The following is a 22,849-nucleotide window of genomic DNA, read 5'->3' as shown; positions in this document are numbered from 1 at the left end:
CAGTTTGTGTAAATAAGGGATGACTTCTGTTTCCGTTGCTCTGAAATAGGAAGAGTCTGGAGGATGCTGGTGGGGGTAGTCTGTCCAGAGTCACGTTGATTAAAAAAATGGGCTTAATCTCACGCCTACTACTGCAGGGGCCACTGGCATGTAAAATATTTAGAGATCTCTGTGCAATCCATGAGTCAGAGGGGAACAACAGGAAGAACCTTGACAGAGTGCAACTATCTATCCTGACTCATTGCTATCCTCTCTTTATCACCCTCCAAAGCTCAGCTGAGGATCAGGCTGCCACAGCAGAGACAAGATTGTACTTCTACAGCCAAATTTCTGCCTTCTTTGACCAGTTTGCACCCCAAGGTTCAGATTTTCCTCTGGAAGAGTTTCCTGTATGGCCTCCATGTGGCTATCTTGCTACATAAAACCAAACTCAAGCAAACCCTTTACAAAATACTATTGAAAAAATAAACAAAACTGGAAAAGCTCTGCTGGGATTAGGCCCACACAGAGGGCACAGAGTGACACAGGGTAAGTCACTGACTTTCTTTCCCTTTCAGCTACAAGCATGAATCATGAGCAGAGCTTTTCCTGTGGCACACCAGGCACCACAGTGAAACCCCTTGTGAGTAACAGTGCCTGGTCCCAGGAGATGGGGACAGCCCTCCCCTAGCATCCCAGTCTAATCTTAATGCCATTACAGCAAAGGATTCTTTGGATCTCTGGCACAAATTTCAGCTCTGGTGATATGAAAACCTTGTAACTCTATTTTATTGTGATTTAGCCATTGCATCTGCTCATATCTCGTATTTTGGCCTGTATTTTTCATCATCCCTTCCTTGAGACATCAGTACTGACAGCAGAAGAGAGCTGACACTGTTATCTTTCTACTTTAACTGCCTCAAGCTGCCACTCTTGGCACCCATCAGACAAACCCCATTTCAAAATACAGACTTCTTAGCCATTTTTCTCTGCTATTTTTTTTCAGTAGGCCTTGTTCTATGGCTCTCTCTTGAGGCAGGGGAGAACCTGATGCCATTCAGTGAGAGACCCACCCGTACCTCCATCCCAGGGCACCACATGAATGCTGCAACCCCACATCGCTCCCTGGAAAGAATGCCACGGTCCTTGCAGACCAGGCACAGACCCAAGACAATGAAACACTGCCGGGTGCTAAATCTGTTCACCACTCCGGCCATGTGCCCTGGCAGCCCAGTGTTGCCCCAGCCACCAGCAGACTGGGGTTCTGTCCCAGAGAAGGCAGGAGCCTTGTTCCGGCAGCCTCAAGCAGCCCTCTTCCAGGCACAGCAGATATGCTTGGCTAAGTAAGTAGCTTTCTTTGGCGCAGAAGAGCATGTCACCCAAGTTGGTTGGCAGAATCCACCTCTAAAGAGGATTGTGGTTAGGGAAAAGAATTTGAACACATTGAGCTCCACGCTGTCTTTAATACTAGGATATTCACAGGTTTCTGCTCATATGGGCTGACATTATGTACAGCAAAATGAAGGCAGCAGGGGAGGTACTATAAGTTTTGGAAGACACATCAAGTGCAAAAATACTGTATTCAAGAGTTTCTGTAGATGCACAGAGACAAAAATTAGGCAGCTAAGGGGAGAAGCAGGTACAAAGTAGAAGGCACTTATCATCCATTTATTACTTTTGTAAATAGAAGTTTCCTATTGACAACACTTATGAGATAAAACAGAGCTAACAGAGCTTAGGAGATTTTTTTCCATCTATTTCCATAAGGATTAGATCAAAGGGCTGAAAGGAACATGAGCAACAGGGCCAGGGGAGCTGGGGCACAGGCACCTTGGTCAGGGAGTCACAGGTACCATTTTGACTCCAGTCGAGCAGCAATGTGCAATCCATGCCATGTACTACCAGCACCATCACGCCCCATCAGCTAGAAGAAGTTATGTTACATCTACACCATGGACTGATTTTGCCTCTGCTACGAGCAGACTATCATCCTTTGCCTGGATGGAGGCAGATGGGATATCATTTCTTCCATCCCTGAGTTTCTCTGCTGTAGCTCTTTCGGGAGCTCTGCTACCACCTTGGCCACAGTGTGTATGTGAGGGTATTTGTGCTTTAGGGATGTTACTCAATGGCTGACGTAAATCCTGCGTTGTACAAGGCAGCAGAGCAGAATTCCCTCACTCCCTGTTTTACCCTATAAGGGCATTCGATGATGGCGCTGTAAACCTGCGTCTTCGGACAGATTTTCTGCAGCTGCTGCAGCACAGCAAAGCCAAGACCAAGTTTGGATTCTTGTGTGTTGTGATAATCAGCTGGGGTTCGGAAAATCCTTCAAAAAAAATCTGATGTTCTGGCAACTTAACAAGGCTTCTGAAAAAAACAGCAGTTTAACATCTGGAACAAAAATACTCTGAGGAAGTCCAAGACCAACACAGCACAGAATATTTTCCCCCCATAACTGTTACTGTACAGCACCTTCTTGTCCCCAGCTCAGTGAAACTGGAATGTTTGCATCAAGATGCTTAAACATTTTATTGGAAGTAATGCTGGAAGGTGGAAAGATAAAGAGCTATTCATACACTTGAACATTTTTTCAATTTTCTGAGTTTTGCTTATTTTTATTCCTGAGCCATGAATTTCCTCAGTCTTTTAATGCATCTTAATCTTCATCAATATTTAACTCTGCAGCAGAAATACTGCATACTTTGTTTTCCCATTTAACTTGAGAGTAGAGGGGTAAAAAAACATCAACGGAAAGAAGAAAAACAGCCAGTTCTAACGGAAACGACTTTTCCTTTTTCCACACGATGTCTTGGAATAGAGTCAAGAAGAAGGATGAAAGAGAAAGGTGGGCAGAAAGAACGCCATGCTACTTCTGAGAATTAGCTACAGTCATCATTTAGCACACTCCTCTTCCTACCTCTGAGTCCCAGCTTTAAGACCTGCCTAAGAGCAAGAGCAAAAATATTTCCCAAAGACAGGCTTAATTCTCAGCAGACATTAGCATGTACAAGCAGTGCCTTGAGGGAAAGAACCCCCACAGTGTCATGAAATGAAACGAGCCACAGATATACATAATTACATACCCTATGTATACATATGTACATCTACACATATATGTATACGTATGAGATCCTTCCAGATGGGGATAGGAATGATAAGTGAACTTTCACAAGCTAAGAGATGTCACATAATATTCAATATTACCTGGGACAGCAAGTTCCCATTGCATACAACAGACAGTCTGTAAGAAACTGCCCAAGACAGACCACAACTGATGTAACTCCATGCTAGCAGAGATGCCCCACATGTCATTGTCACTGTACTATGGCAGAGCTTTCAACAGAAAACCACTATTTTTGTGTCTCTTTTAGCTCTAGCTGAAATCTCTATGTTCAGATCATGCTCTGAAAAGTTTCAGATACCTAATTTTCCAACTGCCCACTCTTCCATGGAGTGGCACCTGGAGCAGTACTTGTGCCTGGAACACTGGTAGTTTCCATTCATCTGGTTAAAGATAAAATTGAGAAAATCTCAGAAAAAATGTATGACCGGTTAAGCTTTTCAACACAGGAGTTTCAGTGTTGGTTATATAATGCTATATGATCTTTCCGTGAAAAAACCAATGGTTCTGGTCTTTCAACAAGCTCATGCTCTGCCCTCTAATCCAAATTGCTGGTTGCTTGTGCTACACCAAATACTGACTGTTGCAGCATTAAAAATAAGACAGAGCTACCTGCACATGTCACCTACCAAAACCCAAGAGATCCTAAGGCCCCTGAACGTTCAGAAGAAACTCTGAACACCCTCAGCTCAGCCAGAGGAACTGGCTACGGAAGGCTCAGATTACAGAACCATAATATAACTGTTGTCTCTCCATTCCCAATTGCAGCTGAACTCCAGTGTCACATCAACAAACACTCAGCACATAAAACAACAGCTTTCAAGTGCTCTTACAGAAATTGATGATTCCTTCCTAGCTCTGCAGCTCAGGAGTTTCATTACTTTGGGAGGATAGATAGAAAATGGTGCATCCCTGCCCTGGTGACTCAGTCAAGGGAAGCTACAGGTGCTCAGCTCTGCTTAAGGAGAGCTGGCAGGGGGAAACCTGGCCACCAACTGGTGGCTCGTGAGAGCAGAGAACCAAAGCACCTTCAAAGGTGCCAAGGAACCAAGCGAAAGCCATAATGCTCATGTTAGAGAAGAACCTATGCCCACAGTTTTGTTGCTCTGAATATGGAAGGCTATTCAATTAAACAAAAAAAAACCTCAACAGACAGAAAGAATTGGGATCAGAAGAAGTAAGTGCTGGTTTTCAGTGGGCTCCTTACAGAATGGCAGCTCTGACCAGCAATGGAAGGATGGTTTGTTTAAGATAAGATTTTTCCTCTTGATCAGAGCAAACAAGATGAACAGGCACTTCAGAAAGAATACAAACAAGCTTTTTAATTGCAGCCTTGAATGTTTTCCAGGCTCATGAGATTTACAGCAAAATGCTCTTCTCCAAGTTAGTTGTTACTCTTTTCAAATATAAATAAGTCCCATACAAACTTTCTTTTCAAGGAAAAAAAAAAAAAAAAAAAAAAAGTAAAATCCCTAACCCATGCCCCTCTGCTGCAAAACAACACATAACTGTTCCTTAGGGCAGCAGATGGATCTACAACTTAGCATGTATGGATGCTGCAGTGGCACCACTACACCATCCAGGAGAATTGTATGAAGCATTTCCCCAGTGCAGAGCCAACCACCGCCAAGGATCCCACATCACAAGACGTTTTCAGGGTCTTTGGAAGTGTTTGTTGCTGAACAGGCAGTTGACAAATCATTCTTCTCCCCATTCACAAACACAGTTGTGATACAGGACAAAAACTAAGCCAAGGAGTTGCTGTACAACCAGTGCTCATGTCACATACTCAGAGCATCATTTTATGGATTTCCATTGTCCAGCTTCTGGGTTGCAAACCATACAGGCTTTGCAGAAGGCTACTAGAGTCCGTCCTCTTTCTTCTGTCTACAATAAACCTTCTTAGAAAGCAGCAGACAGCGAGAAGTCTACCCTTTATGCCAAATCAGGGGAAGTACATCCCATATATACACACACCTAACCTTTCCATGGCCCCAGACACACACAGTGACACTTCATTATCCCTCCCATTCTGCCCCAGCTTCAAACCTACATCTTGCTGCATTTTAATCCCACAACTTCTTACCCTATCTTAGCTACAGCTAATCCCTCCCTTTTGGCAGCTGGCTGCCCAGAGGACAATTCTGTGTTTCACTGTTACACTATACAGAATGTAATGAATCTTTAATTAAACGGGCTTGATGAGGAAAGTCATTCAAATTAGGCTTCATCAGCAAGACAAAACCCCAGCTGTCTTTCTTAAAGGATATAATGAAGCACAGTTTCAGCTACCTGGAATCCAATTTTAGCACTGCAGAACAACAGTTCATAAACCCAGCATTTGTTAGGTAAGCAGGGAATGGCTGACAGTGTTTAAGATCCTGGATACTTTTCTATCAGGCACGCTTTAAGCCATACATCTTTTATGGCAATTCCTTCATAAGCCAGGAGGTTCTAACAATCTAACAGGCTTAAATGCAACCACAGGCAAGTGTGCAACTGGTTTCACAGGGGTTGTCATTTGATCATCCAGTAAATTACAGAAAAATGGTGCAAGCACCCTGGAAAAGACACCTCTGGGAAGCTTATTGTAGTTCCACGGAAATGGAGTAAATAAAGCATGCATCATCAGCACATCCTCAATGTGCTTCTCATCCCTTTAGCATGAAAGCAACACTGGGAGCTTCTCTTGTTTAATTTGCACAAAAAGATTCATGTGCTCAGTCCTGAATGACTCTTCACATTGACTTCAATGAAATAAGCTACCCTGGATTTCAGAAGAAAAAAGCACTAACAGAAAGTTAATGAGCTACAAACCAGGTTATGAATGGACCAAAGAAAAAATTCTCCTACAGCTATTTCCTGCCCTGCTGTGATCGAATACATGCCTTTCTAGGGCCCACCTTACCCACCCTCTTGCCTTTCTTTAAGCAATGCTTTATTGTATCCCAAGACTTTCTTCACTTTCCTAATCAGTTTCCATTATGTCCTTTTTCTTTAAAGTCTCCCACTGTTACAGCTCCACCAGGAGCAGTAATGCTGAAATCGGCAGCACAGACTGGCTACAGTCTTTTAAATAGTCTTGAAATGGAGCCAAGGTGGAATAATTCTACTGGTCAGGGGGTTTAAACTCTGGGATTCTTAACTGCAGTGCCTGCATCACTGCTCCTGCCAAGGCAGCCCTGCACACAACAACATGGAAAATTTTAGAGCAAAGTCTAGCCTAGGGTAAGAAAAAATTCCTGACCTGCAAGTTTTAAGAAGGAAGTTATGAACCAGAGGGCTGGATTTGGCCCCCCTCAAGCCAGAGGGAGACCCAGAGGCATAGCACAGAGGCAGACCAGTTCTGGCAGAGAAGCACTCAACCCATACAGGGAGTTTTCCCTATTTCTTCCTCCACTGGAAGTTTGCTTCCTCCACATGCAAGCTTGCTTCATGTATTTACTTCTTGTTTTTATGTTGAAAACCACCACCAAGCTTCACACACATACTGTGCTATCACTTCCGATGAACCATTTTACCTACCTTCAAATATTTCTCTCAACCACATTCCCACCTCACCGACTCACACAACCAACAAGGCTCAGAGCTGGCTGGCAATCTGATGAGACAGGCTCTCACAAGAATTTCCTGCTTCTGGTTCAGCCAGACATACTGCAACAACAGACACTCTCGCAGTATTTTGGCACCTCTATTCCTTGTTCAGGCCAAGACCCAGGAATGCAAGTGAAAAAAACACTTTTTAATTTTTAGAATTTTAAAATAGCTCTTCCCTCTGCTGCCGTGGGTGTCTGGTTGGCTTCCATGCTCAAAGACTGCTTCCACTGAGATTAACTGAATTTGGAAACTACAGTGCTGAAGGTATGACCAAAAAATTTGCTTCCCAGAAAACAGCTTGGGACACCACCACAATAGGGCAAGGGAGCAGTTTGCTCCAGAGAAGCAAATACTATGGAAAGAACAAATGACTGACCCTCCAAGGATACTGAATTAGGTTTTCCACAAGTCCTGGGATACTTCCAGTAAGCACTTCAATAAAGATGACCTAGCTGGGGAAAACTGCATAGGAGCCTCAGGCAAGACCTACAGATCTGTCATGCATGTTCCTCAAAGTGCTACTCATGATGAACTAAGGCAGCCAGAGTTTCCATATTTTCTGGTCTCTTCTACTGAATTACCATGCAAGCCTGAGCTACAGCTGGACAAGGCCATTCCTCAGTGTGACTAATGTCTCACACAAAATACTTCAGACACTTGTAGGCTGTTACAGCTCACACCTGTACTTCAGAGAACATTTTTTCAAGGTATCACTGCTGGACCAATATAATTCCCACTGACAGATCAGCTTGGGAAAAAGCCTTGCTGGAAATTCAGAATTTGGGTCACATACAGATGCACTCAAATACCTTCTCATCCCAGGTCTCACCTTGTAGTGGATGAAGTCTGGATATATGCCCATGCCACTGGCACAAAGACCACAATGGAAACTGTGGAAGGTCCTGGCACCACTCAAAGAGGGATGACCCTCAGACAGTCTGCTAGTTTTTCACTGAGAATGCAGCTTCCTACAGACTGTGCTGATACAAGCAGCAGTCAGGATACTTTCGAACACCTTTCCAACCTCCAGCATGTGAATGCATGCTCCTCTGCCTCATGCTTAGCTTTCTTTCAGTAACAAAAGCAGGGGAAGTGGGGGCAAGAGCACTTTTTGTGAAAGATGAAAATGCCACTCCTAGCATATAGAAAGCTCACATTTTTAGGATGAGTTTAGAAACAGAGCCCTAGACTTCCCAATATGAGATTTTATAGCTGGATTGGGCTCCTAAATCCTGCACAGGGCTGAGGAGGAAAGAGCCTGACTTTCAGAGGTGCTGAGCCTGTACTTGCTGTTCTGGGCTCTGGCCATAGGTCAGAGGACACGTACCACCACGGTGTGAACTTTTATTCAGGCATGTTAAAATGCTTTAAAACCATTGTGCTGATGATCTCATCGACAGGAGTTATCACTTATGCCTGTGTCTGTTACCGCCTTGCACCAGACAGGGTATGCAAGACAAAGAAAGCTGATTTTGACGGCAGTCACCTCCTCATCTCCTCCGGAGTACCTTCCCAAAAAGCTAAATGAATGCATCCATTTTCTATCAGGTGTAAAGGGGCAAACCTACAGAAAATCTCATTACTAGAACAGTCAACACATACAGGAGACATGTCAGATGCTTTATGTATCAACAATGAAGTGACAGATTTCCCAGCCCTGGAAAGGAAGTAAAAAGCAAGGGGCAGAGATTATGAGTTCTTTAAGATCCACTACCCAAGTGGATTTAGCTTGTTCTTAAAACTAATTGCAGGATGTATTTCATATTGCTACATGCTCTATTTAAGATTACCATGGATGTGAGTTCTATTGTGCTATTAACCACCAACACTATTAACCACTGTGCTATTAATCACAGGCGCCACACTACAGCCCAAATCACGTAGTCAATACTTAAGGCTAAGAAACACTTTAAAGCCACAGCCACATCTCAAACATTACATTACCTCAGACTTTCCACTAGTGAAAAACATGACTATGAGACCAGCTTAGAGAGATGGTAAGTAAGCAGACACAAGGGAGGAAGGAGTTTAAGTGCTTTAAACTAGTAAGACTGATTACAAGCTCTGCATTAAGCACTGTCACCTTACAGGATTGAGCCACATCTACTTATACACTTGCGTCATAAGCACAAGTCTCACAGTTAAAAGAAAAAGTCCCTTCCCTTGAAAATTAACATACAGAATACACACCAATTGCTTGTTTTTATTCTTTCACTCCTTCACTCCTCTGGTCTGAAAGCATTTGTTAAATCTACATCCAGCCACCCCACACTTCTTACTCCAGGTCAGGCAATTAATGTTTGCACTTCTCTGATGGACACCACTCTAGGATGATTTCCACACCCTATGCCTCCTGCTAGTACCACAGCTGTGGTTCATTCAAAGTATTATAGTATTTAACATGACTGTCCATTTTTTAGGACTGTGTATTTTGTATTTTTTAGGACTAACAAAATTAAAATGGTTTTTCAGTACTCTTCATACAACTCCCAAGAAGTCCAGTTTGTGACCAGCATAACACTTCATGGTGTATGTAGGTGTGTGGTCAATCTGCTTTCAAGAATGCAAAACAATACACTATTTTTAGACACAGCTTCAGGGTTTATATAAATCTGAATAAGACCTTACAAACTGTATCATTAGCAGCCCTTGGTTTACATTCCATCCAGAAAAACACAAACCCCTCTTTTAAGAAATTTTTAGAACTACTGCTGCATGCTAGAGGGCTGGCAGACCTTTAGAAGCTCCCATTAGGCTTCTGGTTTGTGTGCAGCAATCTTGTATAGAGGGTAAGGAAACTAAGCAAAGTGGAAACTAGGTTAAATTCAGAGAAGCCTGGTGCAGAATTATAAGCAGTGCCTTTAGTCCTTAAGATGAAGTGTGGACAGAGCACATTTTTACTGCACAAAAGCTTTTGGCGGTTTCTGGTGGCTGCTGACATCCGTGCCAAAGTTCCCCTAAGGATGGAGAAATGAGAAGGATAAAGTCATGCTCAGGAAATATCAAAGTCAGGACATGAAACAGTAAACCCTAGGAGAGACAGCACATGCTTGCAGCTAGCAGAGGGGACGGTCATGGGAGTATTTTCCCATCAGTACCACAAACACCACTGCCTTAGTTCAGAGCCTGGATAGCACTCACCTTTCTTTGTTTCACCTTCCCCCCCTGCATTTACTTTTGCTACTCACCCATCAACCTGAATGGCCAGGACACAGCCACAGCAATGTGGGCTGCAGGGAAGCCAAGGCTCCAGCAACTGGGTCAGGCAAAACTACCAGGAGGGTTCCTGCAGCCAAGTGACAGGCACCAAAGCAGATATGCAACACGAGAGCCCATCTTCCCTGCCCTGCAACACCCACAGGACCAAGGCTCTCATGAACTCAGTTTGATCAGGGCACCACTGATGTTATTGGTCTAACACCAGGCTTCGACACAATGGGCTGATGTCTGTGAAGACTTTGTAAACACAGAAAAATGCTCACCATCCAACCTTGGCCACACCAGCTCTAGTCCTGCTCCTGCAAAATCTTTCTAGTCAGCCCTGCACAATGCACAGCTGGTTTGACACTGTCCTGTTGAAATGGCTTTCAGGCTGCTCATGACATTATCTCAGATATAAGATGGATGCCACTCCTGGCAGCCTGCCATGCAACAAACCCACCTAGAAACGGCTCCGCTACTGCCGTTCACAGGCATAAAAAGACCAGCAGTTCTAGTTGAATTTTTTTTTTGTGATTGGGTCATCCATGAAGCCAGAGCATAAGGTCAGAAAAATATGGCACCTTATCCAAATGGCTCCTTGAACTCAGAAAATTAATACCTATTTCCTATCACCAATGCTGGTGTTTTCAGGCTCGTTTAATCTACAACATACTATTCAGGAAAAACCTGTTGATCATTTCCACAGCACAAACTGGCAGACTATCAGCTGCCATCAGATGTCCCACAAAAAAAACAGATCCCATAGCCCACAGGAGACTATTCTTCCCTGGCAGCTTTCTGCAAAGGCTCTTCTAGGACACTCTCTTCTATAACATTAAGCCTTTAAGCCTGACTCTCAATATATTAAACCTCTATTTGCCAAGCATTCACTGCTAGGCCTTTCTAAGAATCATTTTGCAAAGCTTGGATGGCAGTATGTTTTCACAGCTGATGTGGAAAAGCTAGAAATAACATTTCCCAATGAGAAATCTCTGCTTTACAAAATGTGCACTGTTTCTTTGGGTTAATCTGACTTGCTAAGGGCTGGGGGGGCTGCAGAATTCTTTTATACTGTTGACATAAAATATCTCTGACTGTCTTCATGGTGGAATCATTCCATTTCCTACTATCTGTTCTAGGGTGGATATCCTGAGGCAGGGAAGAAAAAATAAATCAACATCTGACCTCAAAACGCCCATTGCTCGTGCTAGTGATGGCCCATCTTACGCCACTGGACACCCTGATTAAGCCTGAGCACAAGTTTTCCCTTGCCAGGTGGGAGGAAAACACCAGCAAGATCTGTGCAAGGTTAAGACAGGGCATCTGCTTCCCAAACAGCCAGTGCTTGGAAGAACTCATGACCTTCAGGATCACAGTAAGTGACTCATTATGAGTCTGCTAAACAGCTATCAGTATTACAGCTTATTCATAATACATGAACAGCTTAAGTGGGTCACAGAGACCTGTATATCCCGGCTGCCTGCCTCCAACGGCAGCCAGTACTGGCAGCTTAAGGAAAGAATAATGTAGAGGACAAGTGCAGAGCACCCCTGTCTCCAGAATATTTTTCACAGCTTATTGTAAGAGGCAGTGCACATATTTCCAAAGCCAGCTATTGCATCTGGATCAAAGAGTTAAAACAGCTATTGATGGATCTCCTTCACAGTTGACATCCAGCTGTACTTTTGCCCCCCCCCACCCCCAACCCTGCAACATCCCGGCAATGACTCCGGCAGTTCAGTTGTGCACTGCGTGACAAAGTACTTCCTTCTGCTGGAATTTGCTGTCTGGGTATTTCTCTGGATGTCATTTTCATTCTGTCAGTCCCAGTTCATTTGCTCTGTACCATTTGAGATATTGTAGAACTCTCCTATTTCTCCCCTCCCCTACCCAAAATAACTTGGAGCTGAAGGCATTTATCTAATTAGTGGCACTTCATCCAGGAGCAGTCCTACACTGCAGCAAGGTCTTCTCATCCATCCACACACCTTTTCTGCTTATTCTACATTTCCAAAATGGGTAACCAGAACCTCACACAGCATTTCAGGTCCAGATGAATAATCAGTTTGAGCCAAGTCAAGAAAATGGCCTTTCAGCAATAATGGAGGTATACAGTGGTCATCTAGAAGGGACTGTCCTAAGCCAAAGCTCTGTGGTCAAGGCAGGCTGGTTGGTTTACTGTGTGACAATAAGATCACATTCCAGAATAAGACTAAGTTTAACAGAAACATTTGCTTTAAGGGTTATAAAAATAAGAGATTTCTGTATGGCAGTGCAGAAGCTCCATTTCCTATGGATTAGATTTGCACAGTTGGACTTGCCAGCGTCAGCAAAGAGGTGGCATCCCATATGATGCATAAAGTGCTGACAAGGGGTCTCCCCCTGTAGACAGCCAGGTCACTCCCCATCCCTTTCTTTGACAGCATGTCTCTCCTACGCTGACTTCTGCCTTGACTTTTCCTGCCTTGGTGGTGGTGGGGCTACCTTTCGGTTTCCTTCCTTGCAACCAGTTCAGATCAAATTAAGAATTATTGGACAAATATCAGTAAGGCCAACACCCGAGTAGTGTTTTCCTGATTTTAGAAACCTACATCAAAACCAGCTTTCTCTGCACACATTTGAAGCTGCTGCAGCCAGAAGGAATGTGGAAAAGGGTTTTGACAACCCTGTGCTTCCTTCTTGTCTAATACACTCTACTCCAAGAAAGCACCATAGTTAGAAGTTTCTGAATACATGTGGCTACAGGAGTCACCCAAAACCACCTTGCAAAAAAACCTGGCAAACTTTGCAGAAGACCTCAATCAGACCTTTTTACTGGAAAAAAAATGCATTCCATTCATATCATCCTCCATCACTATCTATTGTTTCTATCAGTTCATATCTGCCTCTCAAGAGTGCTGCTCACTCCAGCTCTTGCTAACGCACAAGTATTTGCATCAGAGGCTTCTATCAGGTTCGAAGACACGAACTAGCCTATTAAACTTCATAAATCCCTAGTGATTAGCAATAGCCATGCCACCTATCCTCTGTAAAATGTCAGAAGAACATGAGATTCATCACTTTTACTATTTTAAGCACACTCAGTATTTGAGTAGGTGAAATGCTCCAAAGTGCTTTTATTGTTTGCAATATTAACTCCTATAGGGCTGCTAAATGTCTCTACTTCTACACAGAGGCATGGTGTGCAGTTTACCACTAAACATTTAAATTATTTTTAAAAACATAGCTTGCTATCTCTGGAGAGCAGTCCAAAACCTAGCTCTATCTCTAAAACACTTGTCTTTCTAGCCTGGGTTTGCATGGAGATGACCATCTCCATGGCTGCTGGCCTGCAGTTCAACCACTCTGAAATGCAGACACATTTGCACAAGCAGGATTCTGAGCCTGCAACATCACTCTTTCTGAGATACAGGATTCAGCTTCCTGACAGCTCTTACACTAAAAACCTCAGAAAAAGCAAAGAGAAATGCAAAATCAATCACAACACTGTCAACAGTGTCCAATTATATAGCAGTTTTGTTTTGGTTTGCTTCAGTAGCCAGCTGGGACTGAGCTGAGATAGATGATTTCATCTTGCCAGAGAACTTCAGTTGGCATCCAGAGACAGGCGTGGATAGCCAGATTTTTTACTATTAACATACATAATGAACCCTCCAGAAACAAATTATCACAGTCGTTTTTTAAAGATGATGCCAAATACCGAATCTCTATTGACATGAAAATGAGTTCTTGAAGTCTTGAATGAGCTGATTTTTATCTACTTGCATGGTTTTAATATTGACTCCAAGTCAGACAGAAAAATGGCACATTAGAGTGGTGTAGGTGATTGCCAGCCTTGGATGAATGTAAGACCTGACTCAGGTACATCTCAGCCATAAAACATTCCACTTTTTTTTCCCCCTGGAAGACAAACTCCTAATACTGCCATAAAAGGGGCAGCAATAAAAGATACTGTCACCTGATGCTGTGGGTACATCATTTATCTTCACCCTACAACTGTGACTAACCAGATCTGACACCAAGAGTGAAGCTCTCTTACACCACAGCCTCGCTAAGTTCTGCACCCACACATCTGACTGAGCTGCCCAGACAGAGCTCGGTGGGAGCACACTGTCACCCCGAGCTGGGCTGCAGGAGTGCCCTGCCCCTCCCCAGTGCTGCTCTGAGCATCCCTGTGGCAGGGGTGCCCAGGTACAGGAGCTCCTCTGCTTGGTTCATCCAACTTGGAGGTGTGGCTGAGGTACAGTCAGCTTGTGCCTAGCATCAAATCTGCCTCCATAATGAAAAAAAAGACAGGTCACTGACATGAGAGAAAAGACTCCCTTCTGAAGGGAATAGCAGACCAGACCCACTTGTTAGGGAAGCCTGCTGCCCCCCTGGGGCCATGGTTAAAGATGGAAGATAAAGCTTTCTCCCCTGATACAGCCCTCAAAAAATTATCGTATTATCTATTATTGATTTTTCAGGTGTGCAGCAATGGAGTCCCAATAAAAAGTCTGAGGGGTCTGAGGGCAATCAACAGACCTCAGGGCCTTGGGACAACTGGTTAAGGGATCAGGAGCACGGACAGTATGTCCCTTTAGCTTTGCAGCTGCAGGCAGTAATGAGTGAAGAAACGAGATCCAGCAGATCAATACCTGGCTCTGAGCCTGGTGTCACCAGCAGAATTTTTGGGTTTTGATAATGGGTAGGTTTACACAACAGCAGGCCTGCTGGAGACTCTTGTCTCTCTCTCCTTGCAGAGGAGTTAGCAGGGCTCATTGAAAGAGCTTTAAACTAGTCTTGAAGAGAAAGAGATAAAAACCAGAGATAACTAGAGATAAACCTGGGGCATCACACCAATGTTTGAGGGATGTTGTGCTAGTGAGGTCCTTCCATTTGCTGTCTCAGTGGAAGCAGGGGATGCAGATCCATGTGGCAGCAAAGGGTTACTGAAGTGTTAGGTACCTCTGGATATGGTGATTGTGAACAGAGGAGGACTGGTGAGTGACCTGGCAGCTGAAGGCCACCCTAGTCACATTTCATAATCATGAAATAATTTTTGATTATTGGAGAAATTGGCCTGTTTAAGGGACTGGTTGATGTAGTCCCCGGGGAGGCATTACTGAACTGCCTGTGGGTAAGAAGGTTCTCCAGAGGGATCTGGACAGACTGGATCAATGAGCCAAGGCCACCTCTATGAGGTTCACCAATACCAAGTGCTGGATCCTGTGTTTGGTCACAACAACCCCATGCAGCACAACAGCCTTGGGGCAGAGTGGCTGGAAAGCTGCCCAGTGCAGAAGGTCCTGGGGACGCTGGCTGACAGCAGCTGAACGTGAATGTGAGCCAGCTGTGCCCAGGTGGCCAAGAAGGCCAGTGGCATCCTGGCCTGTAGCAGGAACAGTGTAGCAGCAGGACCAGGGCAGGGATTGTCTCTCTGTGCTCAGCACTGCTGAAGCCATATCTCAAGTGCTGTGTCCAGTTCTGGGCCACTCATGACAAAAAAAAGACATTGAGGGGCTGGAGCAAGTCCAGAGAAGAACAGTGGAGCTGGGGAAGGGCTTGGAGCATATATCCTGTGAGGAGGGGCTGAGTGAGCTGGGGGGGGCTTAGTCTGAAGGAAAGGATGCTCAGAGGGGACCTCATCACTTTACAAATACCTGAAAGGGGATTGTAGTGAGGTGGGAGTCAGTCTCATCTCCCACATCACAAGTGACAGGACAAGGGGGAAGGCCCTCAGCTTGTACCAGGGGAGGTTTAGACTGGATATTAGGGAAAATTTCTTCACTGAAAGGGTTGTCAAGCTTTGGGCTGCCCAGGGAAGTAGTGGAATAACCATCCCAGGAGGTATTTGAAGGATGCATAGATGGGGCACTTAGGGACACGGTTTAATGGTGGACTCAGCAGTGCTGGCTTAATGGTTGGACTCAACAAACTTAAAGGTCTTTTCAAACTTAAAGGATTCTATGATTATAAATGCAGGCTCACTTGTACTGGTATATGCTGTAAAACAAAACCCCCATAACCTAATTAAGTTCAGAAGCCAGCAGAGCCTTAAATCTCTTTCTCCCGAGCCTAGCTATTCTATTACTTTGAAACGAACATCATTAGTCTGAAGGACCATCTAGATATACAGAGAGAGTGGAGAAAGTGTCATGTATTTAGCAGCAGCTATGCTGTATTACCTCAGTGTATACAACAGATAAATAACTTAGTAAACTCTTTTTTGCCTTCTGTTTTTTTTACAAACGTCCACCTCCTGGTCTGAGAATTATCTCTGCAAGCACTGCAAGAACTGCAGCTGGGACAAGAGGCCAGTGTAGGTGCAAGCTATGGTTCATACACAGCCGCACAGCCATGCACAGGGTGGGAGGGGGAGGCAGCTGAGGGTGCTCAGCACTGAGGAGCAGGTTACCTGGCCCAGCACAGCTGGAAGCTCTGCAGAAGCACTACTGTGGACAAAATCCTACCACACAGCAAGTAGATTGGGATGAGATACCAAGAGATGGTGAAAAAGCAATTAGGTGGTTTCTCTAATTCTTTTTGAGACGATGGGATTTGACAAATATAGTCCTTTGCTGCTCATTCTGTCCCTCACTGCTGAAGGACCAGCTATCCTATACCACATGAATGCAGCCACAAGTGTTCCCCAGTGTGTCTTAGGGGAGTAGAGAATAACAAAAGTCTTGGGTAGAAGTTTCCTCTTAACCAAGGAAGGAAATACAATGACCTCTTCTGCAGCAGCTCCTGTAGTTTTCCCAGCACCAACTAATTCTCCATTCCCCATGTGGCAGCTGAGAAGAGGCCAGGTCACTCTGGGTGCATTTTGCTGAGCTTTTGGGTTTCCATCTGTCTGCATAAGCACAGAAATGGTGGAAATGCTGTTTTGTGCTATCCCAAGCACATTAAGACAACTTAGGCAGCAAGAGCAATGTGCTGATGAGGGCTCTTCACAGCAACTAACCCTGCTGTATGCAGAAGGTGACGTTGAGAGTTTATACTAGAGGAATGAACAATTGAGAACATACTGTTGGAACAAAAGGTGCTGGAACTGGCAATCTGATCAGTGATCACAACATTTCCACTGGACTTACTCAATTCAAGCATCAAGTGCACTGGTGACTGCACACAGCTAAGCAAAACACCAGCTTAGACATACTAGCAATCTACCTTTGGCTTACTTCAAAAGCGTTTACCTTTCTGCCAAATTCAAAACTCCACAGAAACTATGAATTTTAAAGTAAGTTCAGAAGCTGATAACACAGAAACATAATGCCTTGAAATAAGTCTGACTTGCAAACAAATCATTAAATGCATGACTAATTTTTCTACTTTACTAAAATAATACTGGGCTCTTTACCAGCACTGCCTGAACATGACCAAATTTAATTCAAATCTTTTTTCCTTCTTACAATAACTTGGAGCAAGAACAGACATAACTCTAGATTTTATTTTGTTTTGTTCCAGACAGACAATCAGTAAAGAATCCAGTGTTGCTGGGGAATAAGCAATAATATCTATAAAGCCTGAAAGCTCAATCAATGTTATTACAAACTACTCCAGAAATTTGTCTACTGCATAGTGTTACCATAATTGGTGACAAACCCTCTTAATAAGGAGTCTAGTCAGTGAAAGAAAAAGCTGTATCCTTCTTAAATACTGCATTATAAGTTTTCAGTAGCACAAAACAGGAGATGAAGATAGTACTCTCAGTTGATGCATCTGGCTTTTTATCAGAAGGCACAACACACCTGAAACAGCACTGCTCCAGCTGTGTATGCAACCAGGCTGTTGTGTTTGGGATGCACCTCAGCAATCCCCTGTGCTCTTCAATTTTTGCTGGTCTGATCAGGCTTCAGAGCTCAACCTACCACATGCCTCTTTGGCAGATTTCCCAGACATAAACTCTCCCTCTATTAATTACATGCAGAAATGGTGCCCTACAACCCTGTTTCCTTCATCCTTTCCTTCTTCCTCTGCCCCTGCCTGCTCTGGACAAAAATACATCTAATAGGAGACCAGTAAGAGAAGTCCAGGTGAATCCTGCCTTATAGGGAGGCTCAGGTCAGGAGTGCATGATCAGGAGTTCGGCTTTACTGGGTTAAGCCAAGCATACGCCAACTCTACTGCTAAAATATTCATGGGTTTGCACTTATGTTACATAAAAAGAATAAGAGATTGCAGTTTGAGAAACTAGTGCTTACGTAGATTGCATCCACCCTCTTTCCCTGTCACCCAGTACAAGTGACAGCGCACTTCAACAGCTTTGGTTCACTTTCGTAACAGGCTGACCAAGCCAAATGATGCAGGATGCATCCTTTCCTGGGGCAGCACTTTGCATTTGTCCCTATTCAATCATGAGGTCTCCACAGGTCAGCCCCTTTCTTCAGCCTGGTAAGGACCCTCTGCACAGCCTAGACCTCAATGCTATCACTTGTCACCCTTGCCCCAGTTTGGGGCCACTCACAGCTCAATAAAGATGCCTCAATCTCCTCCAGGTCACCGAAAAAGGCATTTGACAGGGCAGATGGTAGAACACACCCTGCAGCAACATCACTTGCCACCAGCCTCCAGCAACTATCTCAGTAAGGAATTCAGAGACTGAATATAAACCTCATAAAAATACCTTGTGAGGCTGCTAACAGACTCTCTCACCAGGATTAGCAGGAGGGTCAGGAGCAGGTGCTGGGCTCCCTCAGCAAAGGGTGCCCACATACCTCAGTGCCTGCACTTCCTGAGCACCTGTGGTTGGTACCTCCAGAACCAAAGCTGGAGCCAGTAAGAGCAGAGAAGCTTTGGATACAGTAGGAAATAGCCTCTCATGCAGCTACAACATGCAGCTCTTTCTGGGGGGCTCTATGAAAGTGACGTTATCACAGATGTTTGCCAACATGTCCAAGGCACACACCAAGCCTTCCCATGGCATACAGAGCTCTGGGTAGGCATGTGTGCATTCCTGCTTTCTAAAGCCTTTGCCATTTCACCGTGATCAATATGACATCCTGATCACTAACACTATTCAGACACTCCAGCTAAACAAAACTGACAGTAACCATGCTAGGAAGGGGAAGATACCTTTGAGAGGGATCACGAATAGGCAGGTAGCATCGGGCAGAAATGAACACCTTCTCCCCCTTTCCACAAGATACTGCTGTAACAATGTTACCAGGAGAAAGAATTGTTGTAAATAAGAGTTAAATGTTGATGAGACAAACATTACACTGCAGTGTCATGCATTGTTATAGCTTTAAAAGGGTACTTGTTCAATTATGTTTTCATTTTTACTTCATAGAAAACTCAAGGGAGAGATTGCTCCATCATTCAAGAACACTAATAATGTTCAAATTATGCCTGATAGCTCTTTCTCTCTCTTGTTTATGACTCTGCCTGGACAAGTCACTCATGGAAAGAAGTAAATCCCTCCTGCTGAAGGGGAAATGGTACAAATGGCAGCAGGACTCACAGCTATATACCAGTGTGTCATGGGAAGGACCAGTAAAAACTCACTTTGATTCTGGCTAAGAAACAGCTGCTTCTGAGAGTAGCATGTGGTAAACACTTCATTCCGGTGTTGTCACCTTAAAGAACATTCAGGTGTGTTACAAAGAGTAAATACACATGGTTATGCACAAGAAGTGCATGTGCATGGACTGCACTCAGTATCTCAGATGTTATCCCACTGGGGAGAATTTAAGAAAATTTTGCAATTGATAAAAGAAAGGCACTATGTAAAAAATACCAAAACCAAGTGGAGCAACTCAGCCATTTCTCTCAACGGCCAAGAGAAGCTAGTGCTGTACTAGAGCGAGTGGCCTGTCCCACAGGCACAACAGCACATGCCTGTGGATCTCACAATGCACTGTGGTACCAGAAATGGGAACCGAAAGAGACATGAGGAGGATTATGTTAAAAGATGCTTCCAGGAAGGCAGGCTGTCACTGCTCATTGAGGAGATAACTGGGTGGCACTTCAATGCATGCATTGTCTGATGAACTAATTTATGAATGGGCTGAGGACATTAAGAAAGTACTAAGAAGATCGAAATTAAGGCTCCTGTGGGTGTGTCTCCTCCACATCTCTCTCCCATGAGATGGCCTGCGTCCCCCACCCATGCAGGGGGCCTACAATGGTTGCACAGGGAAAGCGACATCAGGTTCAAGGGCATTAAGGCTGACACCAAGTACATCAAAACACACATCAGCTCTTGTGCACAGGCCAGTAGATGCACTTATCGCAGGTACCAGAGATGCACTACCTGGGGCTGAGCTCGGGTTCAACATGTACTGAATGTGGGGTTTGCAGACTGAGCAGGGCTGCACCGTGGACACAAACCAGCACAATCCCCCAGGGATCCATCCCGCCGGACGGGCTGGGCAAGTTGAGATGGAGCGAAAGCCCGCACGCCTCAGAATGGATGAGTCATAGTTTACGCTGTCCATCCACTTGTCTCCAGGAGCAGAGCATCGCTCCCCAGTAAGCCCAGCACAGCGGGGCTCGGCCGCGCAGCGGGCTCGGCTGCCGCCGGCGGGATGCCGGGCTGGAGCCGCTGCGCGGGGCCGCTCCGCCGAGCGGGGCTGCGGCTCCGAGTGCGGTCCCCGCCGCCCCGCTCCGCCGCTGCCGCCGGGGGCCGGGGCGGGCCCGGGGACACGCCCGACGGCGCGGCCGCCCCGAGCTCACCTGGCTCGGGCCATGGCACGGCTCCCCGCACCGCTCCGCACCTCACCTCCTTCCGGCGGCTGGGCGCGCCCGGGCGGGTGAGCAGCGCCGTCTCCTCGCAGACCACGGCCACATCCTCCACGAAGACACAGTCGGGAAGGCTCTCGTCGGCCGGCAGCTCCAGCACCTGCAGCCCCAGCTTGCCCCGCAGCACACCCACATACAGCTGATGCTCCCTCTCCGCCCGGGCGAAGTCCACCTCGGGGCCCGCCGAGCTGCGCAGCGCTTGCCGGCACAGCGATTCGGGCAGCGCCCGCACCACGACGTGCGTGCAGCGCCCGAAGGCGGCGAGGCCGCCGCCCAGCCCGGCCATGCTGCGCGGCGGGGACGGCGGAGGGGGATGAGGGGGATGAGAGGGATGAGGGGGATGAGAGGGATGAGGGGGATGCGAGGGACGCGCGGCCGCCGCCGGCGCTGGCAGCGGAGAAAGCGCCGCCCGCGGCCCGGCCGCGCCCCATTGGCTCCCCACCAGGCACATTTCCATGGGGCCGCCGCCGCCGCGCTCCCATTGGCTGGCGGCGGCCGCCGCGCCGCGCCATTGGCCGCTCCCCGCGCGGCGCCGCTTACCTGTGCGGGCGGGCCCGGGCGGCCCCGCGTGTGGCCTGAGGGGCGGCGGGGCGGCGCAGCCCACCGCCAGTAGTGCCGTGCAACGCCGCAGCTGCGCTGACAGTGTGCTAAACCCCGTCCAGGCACAGTCTGACATCCATCTCAGGTGGGGTGGGCAGAGGGAAGGTTGATGACCCTCCTCCTCGAGGATGCCTTGGCTTGGCCACCTGCGAGCCCTTTTCCGCTGCCTTCTCCTTCCCTGGTGGCACAGCTGAAGACCAGGCGTGTCCCATGACACGGGCAGTTCAAAATACAAATCCTAGGGAAATAAGCCCAGCCGACTCTCTTGTCACGGCTTCCTGCAGGGTACTCTCCGGCAGAGCGGTGCTCTGCCGCCTGCTCCCACTCCTTTATACTATTAAGGTTTCCACCTCTGTGGAGTAGGAGGAATACCGCTGTTCTGCTCCACCTCTGCCTCAGGGACTGTAACAATGAGGATTTCACACATTTTTCCCTAAAACAAACGCTTCCCCCGGTTTCATTTTCCCCAGTTTTACCGTGACTGGAAGTTATCCTGGAGGAGGGCCAGCCTTTGCCGGAGCACATCTCTGTCTCCCAGGCAGCTGGCAAATGAGGCTTTGTGTCAGATGTCGCGCCAGAGGCACCATCCACAGCACCAGTCCTCAGCTGTCCTGTTCCTGCTGCCGAGTCACTCAGGTATCTCCAAGGTCTGTCCTCACCAGAGCAGACAAGAAAAAAGAAGGAATATGAATTTTCCTTCCAGCTCTGCTTTTTGCTGGCAAGACTTTTGCAAGTCTCCCTCTGGTCATGGAGGGGACCACACTAGCACGCAGCTTTATGTTCCCACTTCAGAGCTCAAACAAAACCCAGGCAGCTGCTTTGGCCATGCTCTCGCAGGTATCTGCTGATGTTCAGCATTTGGGAGTATGGTTAATGAATAGTACGAAGGAAATACCAAAATGTCTTTCTAAAATGGCAGCTCACTAGATTTTCATCTGCATTTTCCACGCGTTCTCCAAATATTCTGTAAAGGCTGTTTTTACTTAATGTGCATAGGAGCAGTTATTTGAATAACTGTCATTCACTGAGTAATGTGCAAATACTACTTTGCTTAAACAAATGGACAGGTAATTGAGTTGCTATCATGTAGGACATTTCAAATTCTGGAAAAACTGCTATAAGTAGTATCATACTGTATCTGGTATAACATGTAATCCTTCCAGCATTGTTAAAGCCTATTTGGACTTATTTGGGATATAGCCACGGGGACAGAGTGGTTTTCTTTTAGTTAGCATTACTTTTAGCCAGAAGAAAAAGGACTAAAGTAGTATAATTACTACTATCCAGCAATTATAAAACCTGCCAGGGTTCCTATCAGAAAAGATATTGAAAATAGTTTTCCCACAGGCAATGGATTGGAAAGTTATAGTCAATACAGATGTTCTTGAGATCTGAAATCACTTTATGAATTTGTAAGTGATGATAATTTTTAGATCTCACTGAAATGACAGGATATGAGGTGATGCTACACTGTGATCTCATACACACGTGACATGCTCTCTAGGACAGTGAGGCTTGCCCTAGAGGGACATTCACCAGCTCAGCTCAGGTGACCACAGCTAATCCCTGGGAGCTGATCAGGTATCACTTCTGACAACTTCTCAATACCTTTATGGGAGAGAA

At 45.9% G+C, this 22,849-nt stretch overlaps 1 protein-coding gene across 1 annotated transcript in view; it reads right to left on the bottom strand.

The window, feature by feature from the left end:
* The window catches only part of DDAH1 (dimethylarginine dimethylaminohydrolase 1), a 55,307-nt gene extending 34,330 nt beyond the window's left edge, over positions 1 to 20,977 (bottom strand). Inside the window, exon 1 of the mRNA XM_058843227.1 lies at positions 20,607 to 20,977. Coding sequence (XP_058699210.1) covers positions 20,607 to 20,912 — 306 coding nt within the window. The 5' untranslated portion in view covers positions 20,913 to 20,977. The remainder of the gene's footprint in view (positions 1 to 20,606) is intronic.
* Positions 20,978 to 22,849: the final 1,872 nt, after the last annotated feature.

Source organism: Poecile atricapillus, chromosome 7, assembly GCF_030490865.1.
Source record: "Poecile atricapillus isolate bPoeAtr1 chromosome 7, bPoeAtr1.hap1, whole genome shotgun sequence".
Classification (NCBI taxonomy): Eukaryota; Metazoa; Chordata; class Aves; order Passeriformes; family Paridae; genus Poecile; species Poecile atricapillus.
Note: the sequence above shows the minus strand (reverse complement) of the source record. Positions and strands in the feature narration are given on the sequence as shown.